Here is a 17,705-nt window from a genome sequence, read left to right on the forward strand (position 1 = left end):
TTTATTTATTATAAGTAGGAATTTCAAACTACATTGTTTAAAAAATCCATTTCATTCTATTCATCAGTTACACACACACATACATATATACATATCTTTATACAAATCTATATACTTATATATATTGAAAGAGATTTACACATAAATTTATCTAGCTATGTATTTTTTTAAATTAGTAAGCTGTGGTCAGAATTGTGAAGTAGAATTTTAGCTATTTAAAGAAACGTTGATGGGAAAGACATTGGCACTAGATGAAATAATTCTTTTGGCAATTCTTTAGTGGTTTCCAGATCAAAATAGTATTAAAACTAAGAATTAAAGGTCAGAATGAAATCTTAAACTGAAATTACTGAGGTAAAAATGCCAGAATGATTCCTTCTTTGGAGAGCCAGCCTCCCTTTCCCTTACTCCTGCCCTTACTGTTTGTAGTGACTTCTAAATGTAAAGTGATAGTAATAAAGCTAGCTAGCAATGCTGAGCAGAAATAAAATACCAGAACATCTCTTTTGTACATATTATTCAGATATAGAAGGTTGTCATAAAATTCTTGGTAAGTTTTCAAAGTTTAAACATTTAATCCTTAAGTACTAAAACATGCAATATTAATTGTTACCAGTGTTGAGTGCTTATTATATATTAGAGACTGAACTAGGTACTCTGCACATACCATTCTTAAAACAATTCTGCAAGGTAGGAATTATTATAATTATGCTCACTTTTACAAATAGGAGATTAGAGCAATTATAAAAATTATAAGATTATAAAACCAAAGAAGCAGGGTGAAATTTAAAACCAAGTCCATTTAACAGCAAAGCTCATACTTTTTCTAGGGGTCTACTTCAGGAAATAAATACGATAGATGCATGTATAAGTTAATGTTAACTAGAGTTTTCTTCTTATAGTTATTTTCAAGTTTCCATTCTACTAGTCAGAGGGCAGTTTATATTTTGATTTTAAAAGGCCCTGTTGGGATGAGCACTGGGTGTTCTATGTAAGCCAATTTGACAATAAATTCTATTCTTTTTAAAAAAGTCATTTTTTATCTGTTTAGATTCTGACATTGATATATAGTATATAAATCTGAATTGTGATTATCCCAAATTTAGTGAATATGTTTTTATAGTGCATGCATACATTATTTTTTTGCATCTACTTTCTATTGTATTAAACATTTAAATCTGAACCAAGAGGGCTTCAAATAAACAATAGGATGGAAAAAGGGGACAAAATTTCAGATAAAATGTAAAAAAAATTAAAATATTTTGAAAAAAGAATTATATAAACATAAAAATCAGACAAAATAGATACTTTAAAAAAGGATTCTGATAAAATAAGTATGGTATTTTAGATGGGCAATTTTAAGAAACCCATAAACTCATATAAAAATTGACTTAAGAAGAATGAACAATCAAATACTCCCTAATTAAAAGACAACAGGCTCAGATGGTTTTATAGATAAGTTTTACTGCATCTATAAGAAATAAAATCCCTTTCATACAAACTGATTGGACAGTAGAAAGGAGGGAGAAATATAATCTTAATATTAAAGACTAACAAGGACAGACTGAAAATTATAAATTTATCTCACTTAAAATTCAATATTAGCAAATCAAAATAGTCAGTATTTCTTTTTTTTGTAGTGACCTGCTAGAGTCTATCTCAGGAATGCAATTATCATAAATTTTAATAATGTTATACATTATTACCTTAAAGGAGGAAAATAGATGATCCTAGTCAATCCTTACCAGTAGAATAAACATCTGATCAAATTCAACACTCATTCATGGTAATTACTCTACTGTGAGAAAAAGAAAGGGAAACTTTTCCATATAGAAAAAGAGGGGAAATTCATCACCCAAATACAGTAGTTATCAAAAACATCAAACTTAATGGTGAAATTAGAAGAATTTTTATTAAATTCAAGTATTAAAAAATCTACCCACTCTTCTAACTTCTAACTTACTTCATACTATAGGTCTTGTTCAATGCAATAAGACAAAAAAAAATCAAAGATATATTAATAAAAGTAGTAACTAGAAAGTATGATTACATTAGCTTCATAAGCATCCAAGAGAATCCACAATCTATTAGATTTAAAAAAAGAATCAATTCCAAAATACTTATTTACTCAAAGGAGTTGAAAATTTTGTCCACACAAAAATTGCTCATGGATGTTCATGAAGCTTTGTGTATACTTGCTAAAACTTAGAAGAACTAAGATGTTATTCAGGAGGTGAATGGTTAAAAAACTGATACTCCAGAAAATGAACCATTATTCAGCACTAAAAAAATGAGCTATCAAGACATGAAAAGACACAGAGGAAACTTAAATGCATATTACCGAGTGAAAGAAATCAATCTGAAAAGACTACATACCGTATGATTCTAACCCTATGACATTCTGGAGAAGGAAAAACTATGGAAACAGTAAAAAGATGTGTGTTCCTAGTGTTTGAGAGACAGGGCAGGAGGAATAGGTGGAACACAGTGTATTTTTTAGGGCAGTGGAACTATTCTGTACACCATAATGATGCATACACACCATCATACTTTTGTTTAAACCCATAGAGTGTACAAGGCGAAGAATGAACCCTAATATAAACTATGGACTTTGAGTGATAATAATTGTCAAGGTAGGTTTATCAGTTGTAACAAATGTACCTCTCTGTGGGGGATGTTGATAATGGGGAGACTATGCATGTGTGGGAGCAGGGAGCACGTGAGAAATCTCTGAACTTACTGCTCAATTTGGCTATAAACCTAAAACTGTCTAAAAAATAAATTCTATTAAAAACATAAATCAAACAAGTTTGCTAACTATACAATGAATCTAAAATAAATAATAATCTTTCTATTATACTGGTAATAATCAACTACAAAACATAATAGCATAAAAGATATTATGTATAAAACAATATAATGTATTCATTATGATCAACTAACAATCTCTAAATCCATATGTTAAAATTAATTTCTACCTTTCAACCTGCTTCTCCTACAGTCTTCCTTAATCAGTAAGTGAAAACACCAAAACACTATTCTTCTAGTCTAGGCCCCAAATTCTGGATTTATCCTTGATTCCTCTATCTATGTCTCATAATCAACCAGCACAATCTCTTGGACTTGTGTTCAAAATATATCTGATTACTTCTCATCCCCTCCACCGCTAGACCTTTGGATACAAATCACCATACTTTCTCCTGGGTCTCCATTTTGCCTTTGTCCTTCTATTGTCTCTTTTCCATACAGTAGCCCAAATAATCCTTTCACACATAAGTCAGATAATGTCACAAATCTGCTCAAAATCTTAGAACAGCTTTGCCTCTCATTTGGCATAAAATCAGTTTTTGGAATTGTACAAGATCTTACCCACTGATATGTCTCTAAGTTTATCACTTTCCACTCCCATCTTCACTCATTACATTCTATACATAGTCTCCTTACTGTTCCCCTACAAAGTATGCTACCTGCACTTGCAAGATGGCACATGTCAGTATGAGAGTGACTCATAATGGATATAGAGTTTTATTTTGGGGGTGATGAAACTATTCTGGAATTATACAGTGGTGACAGTTGCACAACTTTGTAAATATTCTAAAAACCACTGAATTTTACACTTAAAAAGAGTGAAATTTATGCTGTGCAAATTATAGTTCAATCAATTAAAAAAAAACACACATCCTATGTTGTCTTAATGATGGGGGCTCAATTTTAGTGTTAGTATTTACTAGCTATATAAACTATTAATCCCTTTCTGGGTTTAGTTTCATGCTCTTATTATGAAATAGGGATAATCATACTTTGTTATAGGTTCCTATGAGGAGTGAATTACGTGTCTACATTTAAAAATTCTGGTATATTTTTAAGGTGACACCACGTATTCAGATATTATAATTCCCTTATACCTTTATTTTTACTTAATTTTTACAATTCCCAGCTCAGTGTTATCTTATTAATTTCTATACTTCCTCACCTTCCCCTTCATTAAATGCCATTATAGTTACCTAAAAACTGCTCATCTGCCAAAGGATATCTTTCTAGTATGGAGATGTGAATTAATGTTTTTCTTATATAAAGAGGATATGTTTTACAATTTGAAAAGAAGAAAACTACAAGTTTTTATATAGAATCACTAAATTTAAGAGTTCAAGCAATCTTACAGGTCATGTAGAACCACCCTTAGTGATAAGTGAGCTCTTGTACCAAATCCATTAGTTGGCACTAACATCATCTGCTGGGGGGAGCCTGGGTGGCACAGCTGGTTAAACATGCAACTCTTGCTTTCGGCTCAAGTCATCATCTTGTGGTTTGTGGGTTCGAGCCCTGCATGGGGCTCTTGGCTGTCAGCATGAAGCCTGCTTGGGACACTCTCTCTTTCTCTCTCTCTCTCTCTCTCTGCCCTTCCCCCACTCACATTTTCTCTCTCTTTCTCTTTCTCTCAAAATAAATAAACTTAAAGCAAATGTATCTGCTGGAACACTTCCAGTGTTCAAGAATTTATTTCTCTTCGGGAGGCTCAGTCTACTTTTGGAAAACTGTAATGCAAATATTTATTACTAGTGTAGGTTCTTATTCTAGTTTTATCTCTTAAGATATTTTGAAGTATCTTACCATAATTTTTCATACATGTAATCATATAAATGTTTTCCTCTTTATTATCTATATTTCTGGAAGCAGAAACTGTAATTACTTAAACTACTTTGTATTCAACCACAATCAGAATCACGTTTATAAGTATCTTTAATAAATACAATTATGTCACAATGGGATAATGTGAAAACATGGATTCCCTCATATTTGGGGAACATGAAAAATCACAGAAAGAGCAAGAGGTGAAAATTGCAAATTCTTGCAAAAATATCTAGTTCTAAAAATATCTAGGGACAAAATCTATTGTTTAACATATATGAAAGAAAACTGAAAATGTTTTGTCACTAAAATGTTACTTTAATAAAGGTCAGAGTCTATCCTATTAAATTTATTAAGGTATCTAAAAAACCCTATATACATATTAATTGAAATTTAATTTCATGGAAATAATTAAGATATTGTAATACTGGAATGTTTGAAATATATGAATTATTATAGCTGAAAGCTTAGTCAACTATATTTATAAAGCCAAGTATTTACAAAGAATAATAATGTTGAAAGAGCTGACTGGCATAGCTTTTCAAAATGATATGTATATATTTTTTGGTCAATCAGCAATTAATAAGTACATATTATTATTCTTATATATTAAGAATTTTGTCTTTCTCTATTTTTATAATTCTTCCTTTTGCTTCTGTAATCCTTTTAGTATATGACAAGTTGAGACACTGTGATTATACAGAAAAAATGTGAAACTTTCTACCTGAAGGAATATGTTAATCTTAGTTATAAAACTAAATACACACAAAGGTTTTTTGAAAGTTGCGTAAGTACAATCATACATAAGAGAATATATATGTAAAAGGGACATAAGTGATAATATTATTATGAGCAATAATTATGCTACACTGTATTTTTAACATCCATCTTCCTTTAGAGTTTGTAAATTAAATTTGCAAATACATACCAAATCTGTTTTCGGAGGATCTGGACACTCAGTGGAGAAAAAAGGTGTTGAACTTCTGACTCCACTGCTATCAGAAGTTGGCTTTGGAGGTTGAGCATGCTGTCTGTAAGTAGCACTTTTAGGAGTCCAACAAAAGAGGTTGATTGATTCTCGCACACAGCGTTCAATGTCAATTTCTAGATAGAAAATTTTTTTAAAAAGCCAAACACTTAGAATTTGAATTGCTACATTTATATAAAAAACACTATCTTTCCTAAATGTATATATCCAATATGGCTAAAATGATAACCAATTAGAAAAGATGTGAGTGAAACTATAATGGAGATATTAATCAGCATATATATGACTAGAATGGCAGCAGTATTTTACATTATTGTATATATACATATATACATACATTTATACATGTAAATATATTCATATATTTCATGTGTGTTTTATTTGGCATTATCTACATATATACACACATACATACATACAATATATATGTTGGAATATTTCAATATATCATTATTTAAACATCATGGAATATAACACATCTTATTTAAGAATCTGCCTCATTCACTCTAATAATATTCTCAATTTTTCAAAGTAAAATAGAGGTTGGAGAAGGGAAGGCTGCAATTAGGGAGCGGATAGGCAAAAGATTCAGATCACCAGGACTTCTAGTGAAGTATACTAAAAGTTTTATTTTCATCTATCAAAGGAGATATAAAATAAGCAAGAAAAAATTTATTAAAATATCAATTCTCAATTTTAAAAATAATTTTCTGAGTTAAATGAAGAAAGGCATAAGTGAAGTTTCATATAGAAACTTCACTTTTAATAGAAAAATTAAATGCACTTGGTTAAAATGATAAAAAAGGAAACATTTTCATAGATTTTCTTTTCTTTCTCAAATCTGAAATTCATGCATCTTTGATACAGAGTTAATAAAAATAGAAAGATTATCACACTCCAAGTTATTGTTTGTTTTGATGGTACCATAGTTCTTCAGGAGGTCAATATTCCTGATGTGGAGTAAGCTGTTCCCATATGGAGAAAGTGGACAGTGCTCGCTTTGGCAGTACATATACTAAAACTGGAGAAAGTGGACAGACCATAGAAAGGCAGAAGAAATTCAAGAAGTTGACTAAGATCAAGGAGTTTAGCATAGGCTAGCTTTTCCCTTTCTATATTCCTAACATTAGTAAATGGCAGATATTCTCATTTTCTTTGTAAAAGTCCAAGTATAGCTTAGGTAAGCAATGAAAAAAAAAACATACTTCATGTTTTAAATTACAAAGGGATAAGTTCCCTATTTCTCTTTTTGAAGCAAGGAACTTATACATAAGGGAAGAAGAACATATGTCTTTTTTAAAAAAAAAAAATCTATTCTGCTGCTTCCTCTACCTCCCCAAATTAAAACTGGGAAATTTTTATTTTTTTTATTTATTAATGTTTTTACTAGAGGGAGAGAGAGAGAGAGAGAGAGAGAGAGCAAGCATGTGTGCTCTGAGGGAGGAGCAGTGGGGGGAAAGGGGGAAGGAAAGAGAGAGAGAGAGAGACAGAGAGAGAGAGAGAGAATGAATCTTAAACAGGCTCCATGCCCAGTGCAGAGCCTGATGCAGGGCTCACTCTCACAACTGTGAGATCATGAACTGAGCTGAAATCAAGAGCTGGATGCTTAACTGAGCCACCCAGGCACCTAGGACATATGCACTTAAGTCAATTCTGTGGATGGTACATTTGCAATTGCCTACTTTTGTAGGGAGGAAAACACTTGGAGCAGTAAAAGAGAAATGAATACTTAGTGAGAATCTATTACATGAGAAACATTTAATTCTTACAATGATTCTTGTAGAAAGTTATTGTAATCTCTCATTTCTCCTGAAGATGAAGAAACTAAGACATAAGGAAACTGAGTGATTTAATATGGTAAATGTGTTATTATGAGTAGAATGTCCGAGGTTTCTAAAGGGTTATAAAGCATCTTTTATTTCTCAATTCATTTAGATTTGGTGTATGGACAGCAGGCCCGGAAAGACCAGTTACTCAATTAAGCATTCCTTTATCTGCTATTAGTGATGTTTACCAGATTCACAGTTGGTTACTTCCATGGCTACACAAAGAGGTCAGGTTTCATCATTCCATATGCTCTTCCTAACATAAAATATATTTAAAAAAAACAGTTAAGCATGTTTTGAGACATGGGTCTATTTATTTGAGCAATGGTAAATACAGTGAAATATATTTTAAAAAAACCCTATAACATGATCAAGTTGACACTTTCTCCACAATAAGAAGAACACAGATACCAATTGGAATAAAAATCAAAGTTCAAGATGGGTTCTCTACTCAACTTAAGAAGGAAGAGAGATGCTGAATTCATTTTAGAAAAATTCCAGTTAATATGTTTAAGATAAAAATTTGAAGCTAAAGAGAGAAAACCCTGTCATTTAAAAAATTTGATCCATTTAATACCATTTAATCGCCAAAAAGATTTTTTTTTCAGACCATAGATTTTGCATAAGTGGTGCTTGAATCAGTCTGACACATCTGTTGCCCAGTAGGAGCTTGAAGTCATGTCAATGATCCAGATTAGGGGTTGTAGTTCAGTCATTAAATCACTAGCAATGGAAAAGTCAGTTGTATCTACTTCCAACACACCCTACCAGTACCATAAAAATTTTACAGTGAATCCTGAGAATTTACTGGCATCGACCCTAATTCCACTCCAATTATTAGTACTGGCAGATATCCCATTCTCCATTCACTTAACCCATGTCACCTCTCCATCTCAAAAATCCCTCCAAAGCACTTTATCATAACCAAAATATTATGCAAAAAGTACTCTGTAATTGTACCTCAAAATATGCAACTATTCTTAAAAAGTAATATTATCTTCTCCTGGGACACAACTTTTTTTTTTAATTTTGCATTGTAATTTTAATATAATGCATTGTGAATAAAGCACGTTCCCTGGATTATGGTTTCCCAGGTTTGATTCTAAGCTCCATGAGGAACTTTGTGACACAGAGAAATAACTCCTCTAAATCCTGATTTCTTTGTCCTCATGCAGTACTATCATATCTCTCAGAAAGACTGAACTATGTCCAAAATAATAAAACACATCTCATATTTCATTTGGGCCAGAAGAGGTGGAAAATACCTCTCTCCTGAAGACCTCTGTTCTCTTGCTCTAGTGGCTATGAGCGGCTTCCAAGATCTAGTGAACAGCTGTTGTCCTGGCATTTCTCTTTACTATCATCTAATTCCCTTTGGCTCTCCTCTATATTTAATCTTTAATTTGAAGGGCAAGACATTATTTACTCTTTCTTGATCTACTCCATCATTTTCGTGGAACTCATTTTCCAGTAGCTTTTATGAAAGCTATTAAAAAATATATCTTTTAATATATTTATTCTGTCCTTGACTGTTGGTTGGAGTAGGCAGAGCATTCTAGGGTTGAATTTTTTTCCTTCAGTTATGAAAAATAGTGCTCCATTGTCTTCTGAGAAGTATGATATGATTCTGAATTGAAATAATTTGTATGTGATTTTCTCCTTTTCTGTAAACTTTTAGGATTCTTGGTGTTCTAAAAATTCAAAATGATATATGTAAAAGTATGTCACTTCATTATGCTAGGTATTTGATGGTCCTTTTGTAATCCTTCACTTACAGAGAAAGTTCTTGTTTGATGTCTGTGATGCTTTCTTTCTGTTCTTTCTTCTCTCTTATTAAAGAAATCTTGAACACCCTGAGTTGGTTTTCTAATAATTTTGTCTTTTCTTCTTACTTTGCATCTGTATTTTTGTTTTCTTCTCTGAGAGATTTCCTAAGCTTTATCATCTAACTCTTTTATTAGAAAGCTCACTTGCATTTCCACATCATTTTTAGTTTCCAGTAAATCTTTTTGTTGTTACTTAAAAAAACTGATTTGTCATAGTTGCAATATCTTCTTATAACTATCTTTCTTAGGATATTCTTTTATTCAGTTTGCTGGTTTGTGTCTTTTAGAGGTTTTCTATAGAGATTTGGTGATTTATGACTACATATTTAAAAAGAATAGTACTGAAAATCAAATTGGAAGTTTTGTATACGTGGAAAGGTCTTGGTGACTAGTAGATTGACTGTTGGGTAACTTCGAGACACGGTCATTTGTTGGAAGACGCCTAAATAAGGTATTTCTCCCTCTGGGGACGTTCCATCTCTCCAGAGAATAATTCTCTGTCTAAACTAATCTTTGCCAGCATTGACCATGGAGGAGTGTGGGGGTTCTAACTACATATATTCTCTTACTTCTGCTCTCTGCTATGCTATTGACTCTGAGTCTCAAGATACTTTGATTCTAGGGGTGCCTGAGTGGCTCAGTCTGGTTAAGCATTGGACTTTGGCTTTGGTCATGATCCCAGGGTTTGTGGATTTGAACCCAGCATTGGGCTTGCATCAGGCTCTCTGCTGACAGCATGGAACCTACTTTGGATCCTCTGTCCCCCTCTCTCTCTGCCCCTCCCCATCCTACACTATCTCTCTCTCTCAAAAATAAACAAACATAAAAAAAAAACAAAGAAGAAAGATACTTTGATTCTATTACTCCAAAGAATACCCCTCCAAATTTACTGTTCACATGGATATGTTTTTTGTATTATTTGCAAAAGTAAATATATTTAAGTCACAAACAGTGAAGACTTCTGTCTTTACACCAATTCCCTCCATTACACTTCATTTTGTGTTAGGCAACATTAGAGTGGCTAGGGGCACTTTGAGATATAACTAAGAAAAAGCTAAATCAGGAATAGTTACGTAGTTTCATTTAATGGGATATGGTTTTGTGATTTGAAGTCACTTTAGGGTACTGACAAAAGAATTTTTTTAATGTTTATTTTTGAGAGAGAGAGAGAGAGAGAGAGACAGAGTGCAAGTGGGGGAGGGGCAGAGAGAGAGGGAGACACAGAATCCGAAGCAGGCTCCACTCTCTGAGCTGTCAGCACAGAGCCTGACGCGGGGTTCGAACTCACAAGTTGTGAGATCGTGACCTAAGCTGGTCGGACGCTTAACCGAATGAGCCATCCAGGCATCCTGACAAAAGATTTTCTCCTGGATGAAACTCTAGCCAGGTTTATTTACATCCTTTCTTGACTATGCCTCAACTTTTGCTTATAAAGACTTGTCTCCCAGCCTCTGTGGGAAGGTAGGAACCTACCTTTGGTAAGTGCCAATTAGCAAACCTAGATGGGTTTCACATGGGCCAATGCCCTCTTTCACACTTCTGTAAGTTTTCATTTTCCTGAATCTTCTGAGCCCCCTACTCACCCACCCTCCCCACCTATTCTCTCATTCTTCCTTTAAAATGCTCAGTTACCTCTGTACAAAATGAAGTTCAATTCATGTTGGACTCTTATCTACTGTAAGAGTATATTACTTAACTAGGATCTGGCTTTGTTTATGTCTGACAGTATAGAAAAGTTGCTCTAGAAATGATGTCCTGGAATATTCTTATCACCCACTATATAAGAGTAGAGGTATAATGTAAAATTATGTGTCCCAGCACCAGTTGTTTATGGGTAGGAGAAATGGTTGAAATATACACAGCCAAACATCAGGCTTAAGCATTCTTCCAAACATTAAAATGTAAAATTGTAAGCAGAGAATCTGGTTCCCATTGATGTGTAATCAAAAGAGAAATGCTCTCCTTTTAGGAATATGCTTGATAATGTTACATATACAGTTATAAGTGCATCATTAACTTTTTTTCTTTTTTAATAGGAATTTCACAAAATAGCATTTCTGTATTTATAGGAAAGAAATCTGCAGCACCACAACAGAGGGTATTATCTGTGTTAAGTCACATGTCTTATGCATTCCCACTATCAATAATAAAAAAACAAATTTCAACCAACACTGCCAGTGGAAAGACTGATTTTTTTTTTGTATAGAAAATATGTACAATTATTGTCATGTGTAGAGATAATCAATGAGTATGAAGCAAAAAAGGAGGAAAAAATACAGAGGTATCTGACATTTAATAATTAAAGTATTATGTTATTTTCCCTTTTTGTAATTTGTCATGATCTCTTTGCTCGTTCTCAATATTTTTTTAATGGTCTAATTTTGTACTGTAATTTATATCCTCTTAAATTTCTCCACATTGTTTAAGCTTCAGGCCCACAAAATCTGGCCATTTCCCTATCTTACCGTCTTCTGTTAAGTGGCAGAGAAGACACGTGGCTAGCAAGGTGGGTGCAAAGGCTGACAGAGGTGGGAGAAATGAAACTATTCCTTATGTGTACATTGAACTAATTCCTCTGTTTTTTTCTGCCTCATTTTCATTCACTTTCAATTTGTGAGACTTTGGTACTCTGCACCAAGAACTGGCTTGCTTCTTGCTATTATTCTCTTTGCAGGAAGGTTTCAGTTCTCTTTACTTTTTATTAAGGGAGTTATTATTGATGTAATTTTGTTCTATCTTCTAAATATTTGTTGCTGTTTCTTGTCTACTAGTGCGCTTCTTACATTCTCTTTGTATTTAGGATTATACTTTTTTTCATTCCCTTACTGTTTTGCTTTAGTGATGTTTCACAAGGCAGTAGGGATAAACATACATGTACAATTTGTCATTCTTAATTGGAAAGGTCTCAAACTTTATAGGTTCTGGTTTAAAAGGGGTGGGAATGAATTTAGGAGATGAACATGGTGGGCTTGAAGCCTCACTCCCTTGGTCTAGCTCTTGATCTAGTGGCATTTAAAGTATTTACTTAGAAAGTGGTATAATAATAATAATGGTATACTGGAAAGAGCATTAACCTGGGAGGCAGCATGATCTGGGTTTAAATTTCAATTCAATGACTTACAAGCTGTATAGCTCTGGCCAAACTCATTTTTCTGTTTTTTTTTTCCCCTCAATCATAAAATAGGGATAATATAAAACACATGAAAATTTTTAGCACTTCAACTGAAATTTTAAAAATCATAAGCCTTAGATCCCAGTTAGTCCAGGATCTTGTTTGAAACTCAGTTAAAATATAGGTTAAATTTCTATTTTGCACTTGGTAGATTTCTACTTAGAAAGAGATTGCCTTTTAAGAAATATTCTTTTCTACCTTTCAAACTCTAAAAATTTGGAATGCTATTTAGTGATATAAAGAAATGGGCTTTGAAGCCTTAAGCAGACATGGGGCAAAAAGTCTGAAAAGCCTGTATACTCTATGATTTCAACTATACGGCATTCTGGTAAAGACAAAAGTATTAAGACAGTAAAAAAATCACTGAGTGCCAGGGGAGAGTTGGGTAAGGAGAGTAGAGAGAAGGACTGTATAGTTGCAGCACAGGATATGTTTAGGGTGGTGAAACTGTTCTGTATAATGCTGTAATGGTAAATATATGACATTACTCACTTGTCAAAACGCACAGTACTGTTCAAGACAAAGGGTGAACCTTAATGTAAACTACTGACCTTAGTTAATAACAATTTATCAGGGCGCCTGGGTGGCTCAGTCAGTTAAATGTCTGACTCTTGATTTCGGCTCAGGTCATAATCTCACAGTTTGTGGATGTGAGCCCTGTATGGGGCTCTGTGCTGACAGTGCAGAGCCTGCTTGGGATTCTGTCTCTGTCTCTCTCTCTGCCCCTCCCCCACTCTCTCTCTCTCTTTCTCTCGCTCTCTCTCAAATAAAATAAAGTTAAGAAAAAAACATACACTCCTTTAAAAAAATTTAAAAAATATTACAAGGGAATAGAATTTGGGAACAATTTTTGCAAAAATAATAATGCTTTTCTCCTGTGTTCTTTCTTCAAGAATTAAAGAGTTAGTATAAAGTGAAGGAAAGGAGGAAGAAAGGAGAGGGAACTTATAAAGATTGAATGTTACAAGTTATTTATGTATTTTTAAAATATTAAAAGCTGGGTGCCTGGGAGGCTCAGTTGGTTGAGCGTCTGACTCTTGATTTTGGCTCAGATCATGAACCCAGGGTCATGGGATGGAGCCCCTCATCAGGCTCCTCACTGAGCCTGGAGCCTGGAGACTGCTTGAGATTCTCTCTCTCTGCCCCCCTCTCCTGCTCTAAGATTAAAATAAAATAAAAATAAACATAAAATAAAATATTAAATACTACATGTACTTTAAAAAGTCATACATACTGTGTATGCATAATCAGTACCATATTTTGTGGCAGCTGCATTATGTATGTTATCTTTAGTGCTCATCATAATACCAAAGCAGATATTATTATCTCCATTTTACTGAAACTTTCCTAATGTACAGAATTCTCAGTGGGATTAAAAATTTTTCCAAATTCACGCAGCTACTATGTGCCAGAAGTGGGATATGAACTCACATCTATCTCATCCATAGACAGCTTTTTTAGCAGCAGAACTACACTGAAAGTTTCCCTGTTCACACAGGTTGTGAGTGGTAGAGCTAGGACTTAAATCCTTATCTGTATTGACTGCAAAGTCTGTGCTATCTACTACATTACATTGAGCAATGAAAAGAAATATTCTTCTTAGTCATAATATACACTCAACATAGAAGGTCTACTTGACTTCTTCGATAATTCCTCAATTGTTTTAGCTAACAAGGAAATCAATATGACTGATATCTACTTTAATAATTTATAAAGGGATGCCTGGGTGGCTCAGTCAGTTAAGCATCTGACTTCAGCTCAGGTCATGATCTCACGGTTCATTGGTTTGAGCCCTGTGTTGGGCTTTGTGCTGACAGCTCAGAGCCTGGAGCCTGCTTTGGATTTTGTGTCTTTCTCTCCCTCTGCCCCTCCCCTGCTTGTACTCTGTCTCTCTCTCTCTCTCAAAAGTGAATAAATGTTAAACAATTTTTTTTTTAAATTTATGGTATCTGTCTTTCTCTGTATGACTTATTTCACTTAGCATAACACTCTCCAGTTCCATCCACGTTGCTACAAAAGGCCATATTTCATTCTTTCTCATTGCCAAGTAATATTCCATTGTATATATAAACCACAGTTTCTTTATCCATTCATCAGTTTATGGACATTTAGGCTCTTTCCATAATTTGGCTATTGTTGAAAATGCTGCTATAAACGTTGGGGTACAAGAACCATGGAAGGGGGGAAGGGAAAAAAAAAAGTTAGAGGGGGAGGGAGCCAAACCATAAGAGACTCTTAAAAACTGAGAATAAACTGAGGGTTGATGGGGGGTGGGAGGGAGGGGAAAGTGGGTGATGGGCATTGAGGAGGGCACCTGTTGGGATGACCACTGGGTGTTGTATGGAAACCGATTTGACAATAAATTTCATATTAAACAAAATTATAGAAAAAGCCAAATGGGGTGATTGCTACATTTATACCATCAATAGGAAAGCATGTCATGGTAGAATGGAAAGTGAAAACAAGCATAATAATGATAATGGCAAAATTAATAATAATAATCACTTCACTGCATTTTCTCTATGCCAGTCACTGCTCTAAGTTGTTTAGATATACTGGTTTCTTTAACACAACAACCCTATGAGGTAGGTACTATTATCATTCTCATATAATCAGAGGTAAGGAAACAAGAAGGTTAAGTCATGACCCTAAGATCACACAGCTGTAACTGCAGAGCCAGGATCTGAAACTTAGGTGACCAATTCCACATGCCATGCTCTTAACAACTAGACTACTGGGTGTCTCTTTGTTGAAAGAAAAAAAAAAAAAAAAAAAAAACTAGAAAGGACAACTTAAAAAAATTCAAGCTTATTTTGTTCACAAGGATACCAACTGAGTAGTATTTCCATCATATTACTATCAAATAGATGTTCTGAACTGTGAATTTAGCAATCTGCTTTAGCAAAGAATTTAGTTAAATTTGCTGTTTGCTTATGCTTTTAAACTCAGTTGATAGGGATTTCAGTAAAGTATAATGTATTTAGTAAGTTCAAATCAATGTTTAATCCTATCCTGTCTTTATCTACAAAGTCTGTCTCAAGAATTAAAGTGAAATATAGAGTTATCTTGTCTATCCTTTTTCTGTAGTCTTAAAAAGCTTATTTCAAATATGTTCCAAACTTATGTCACATAATACTTTGCTTAGAAAAGGCACATTCTGTGTGTTTGTGTGTATATTAATCTGGATTCACATTTTAAGACTTCCCATGATTATTTCCAGTTCTTTCAAGCATCAACTACAGTTAGGAAGCTCAACATGGTGAAAAAAGAGATCTCTTTAGATTTAGGAAAGACGTCCCAAATAAGTGTCCTTCGATTAAAAGTAAAACACAGATGTACTTTAGAACAAAGCCTACATCTGGACCCTTTCTGTTTTTTTTTTTTAAGTCATATTTTTATTAGAACCTCTTTCTTCCCCAACAGGAATTATAGACAGTGGCCAAACAAGTGATGAGCTAGAATAATGCTACTGAGGATCAAGGCAATTCACAACAATAGAATGCATCCTATTTAAGAGGTAGGTAGAGTTTAACAATTTTTTTAATGTTTATTTCTGAGAGAGAGAGAGAGAGAGAGAGAGAGAGAGAGAGAGAGAGAGGGAGAGTCAGTCAGGAGGGGCAGAGAGAGAGGGAGACACAGAATCCGAAGCAGGCTCTAGGATCTGAGCTGTAAGCACAGAGCCTGACATGGGGCTAGACCTCACGGACCGTGAGGTCATGATCTGAGCTACCCAGGTGCCCTGGTAGAGTTTACCTTTTTAATAAGTCAGTTCTAACAAGCATATTCTTATTTTCTGATTTCAGAAATAATAATTTTACTTTCATGGACAACCAGAGTTACTATTAACATGCCTATACAATGTGACAACAGATTCTTCCATAAGTGTTTAACTGGTACATTTATGTATGAAATTGGAAAGGCATTAAATTTGCTTGATTTCAAAATGCACAATCAGCATTTGTGATTTTTTTTTTCCTTTTTAGAACTGACCAGAAAAATTCTTTTAATCCTAATCAATCATCTTCTGTTTACTTTGGCAAGTTGGAAATGAGAGCAAAATATATGCAAGGTACAGACAGTATTCCTAGTTTGTGAAACTAGCTTCTTTGTTACCGTTTAACATCAAAAGATTAAAAAAATAGTGCGATTTTCAAAAGGAATCTATTGCCCAGAAACAAATAATATAAGAAGTGAACTATTTCCTCATATACAAAATAATTTAATTAAACTTTGATAAGTAAGAAAGGTGGTACTTTCAATTTGGGGGAAAGAAGGAAGGAAAAATTAAAAAAAAAATTAAATTTTAAATTGTTATTATTTTCCCAAAAGGATGAAGACTTGCAACAACAGAGAGTTGGTGAAGTACCAGATATAGATCATCAGCTAAATAAAAATCAGGGTAGGTAGCAGTTTCTTTTTCCTCTTGAGTGTGCTTAATAAATATGTAATCTTAAGGTACCTTTCTTTTGTTCTTCATTTGTTTTTTAAGCAAATTTAACTCTTAGATAACTAAATGTGTTTCTTATCAGCAGTTACTTGTGTCTGCCTAAAAATATGGAGAACAACAACAAACTCAGAAAAGGGTTGGAGCCAATGAAATGCTGTTTGAAGAAAGTAGAATTTTTCTACCTGAAAAAATTTTGGTTTCTGCAAAAATACAGTTTCATTTTTTAATTCCACAGATTGTTATATCCTAGGTGACCAGATTACTTTGATCTTTTCAGCCACAGCAGCAAAGTTTAGACCATAGTCATATTCCCTACATCCACACTTAGCAAATTTAACACCTAGATTTACAAACTCCTCACTTGTGAATATAATATATAGCTTGTGATTTGCCCTCCAAAGGGGACAGTGTTTCCTTTCCTCAAACTGTCAAATTGTTACTAAGGAGCTATAGATAGGAGAGCAAAGTTCCATGTGAATTACATCTCTGTGTAAACACAGATTCTCAAACAAGTAGCCTTTACTTACTCTCTATCAGCTGAAGATTAACAGGCGTGTCCTAAGATTAAAGGCAAATATGTTACTGCCCCCAGCTCTTTTACCCTTTCGGCGGCATCACTGACATAAAATTAAACCACAGCAATCTAATATGACCCAGGTTTGGACCTGTGCTGGAAGAGCAGATGTGGTTACATGAGAGAGAGAATCCAGAGAAGGAAGTTGAAGCTCAAGAAGAGATTCTGAAAGTTTGGATGATTATTTTTGCAAATTGCTATAAGACTTCTCATTATTTTAGAATTAAATTTCATTTAGGGATT

At 33.7% G+C, this 17,705-nt stretch overlaps 1 protein-coding gene across 2 annotated transcripts in view; it reads right to left on the minus strand.

Moving 5' to 3' along the window:
* Window positions 1–17,705, minus strand: part of TBCK (TBC1 domain containing kinase) — a 230,316-nt gene that overhangs the window by 65,036 nt on the left and 147,575 nt on the right. For both annotated transcript variants that reach the window (XM_049630974.1, XM_049630972.1), the window contains exon 23: window positions 5,558–5,733. In XM_049630974.1, coding sequence (XP_049486931.1) covers window positions 5,558–5,733 — 176 coding nt within the window. The remainder of the gene's footprint in view (window positions 1–5,557; window positions 5,734–17,705) is intronic.

This window comes from Panthera uncia, chromosome B1, assembly GCF_023721935.1.
Source record: "Panthera uncia isolate 11264 chromosome B1, Puncia_PCG_1.0, whole genome shotgun sequence".
Lineage (NCBI taxonomy): Eukaryota > Metazoa > Chordata > Mammalia > Carnivora > Felidae > Panthera > Panthera uncia.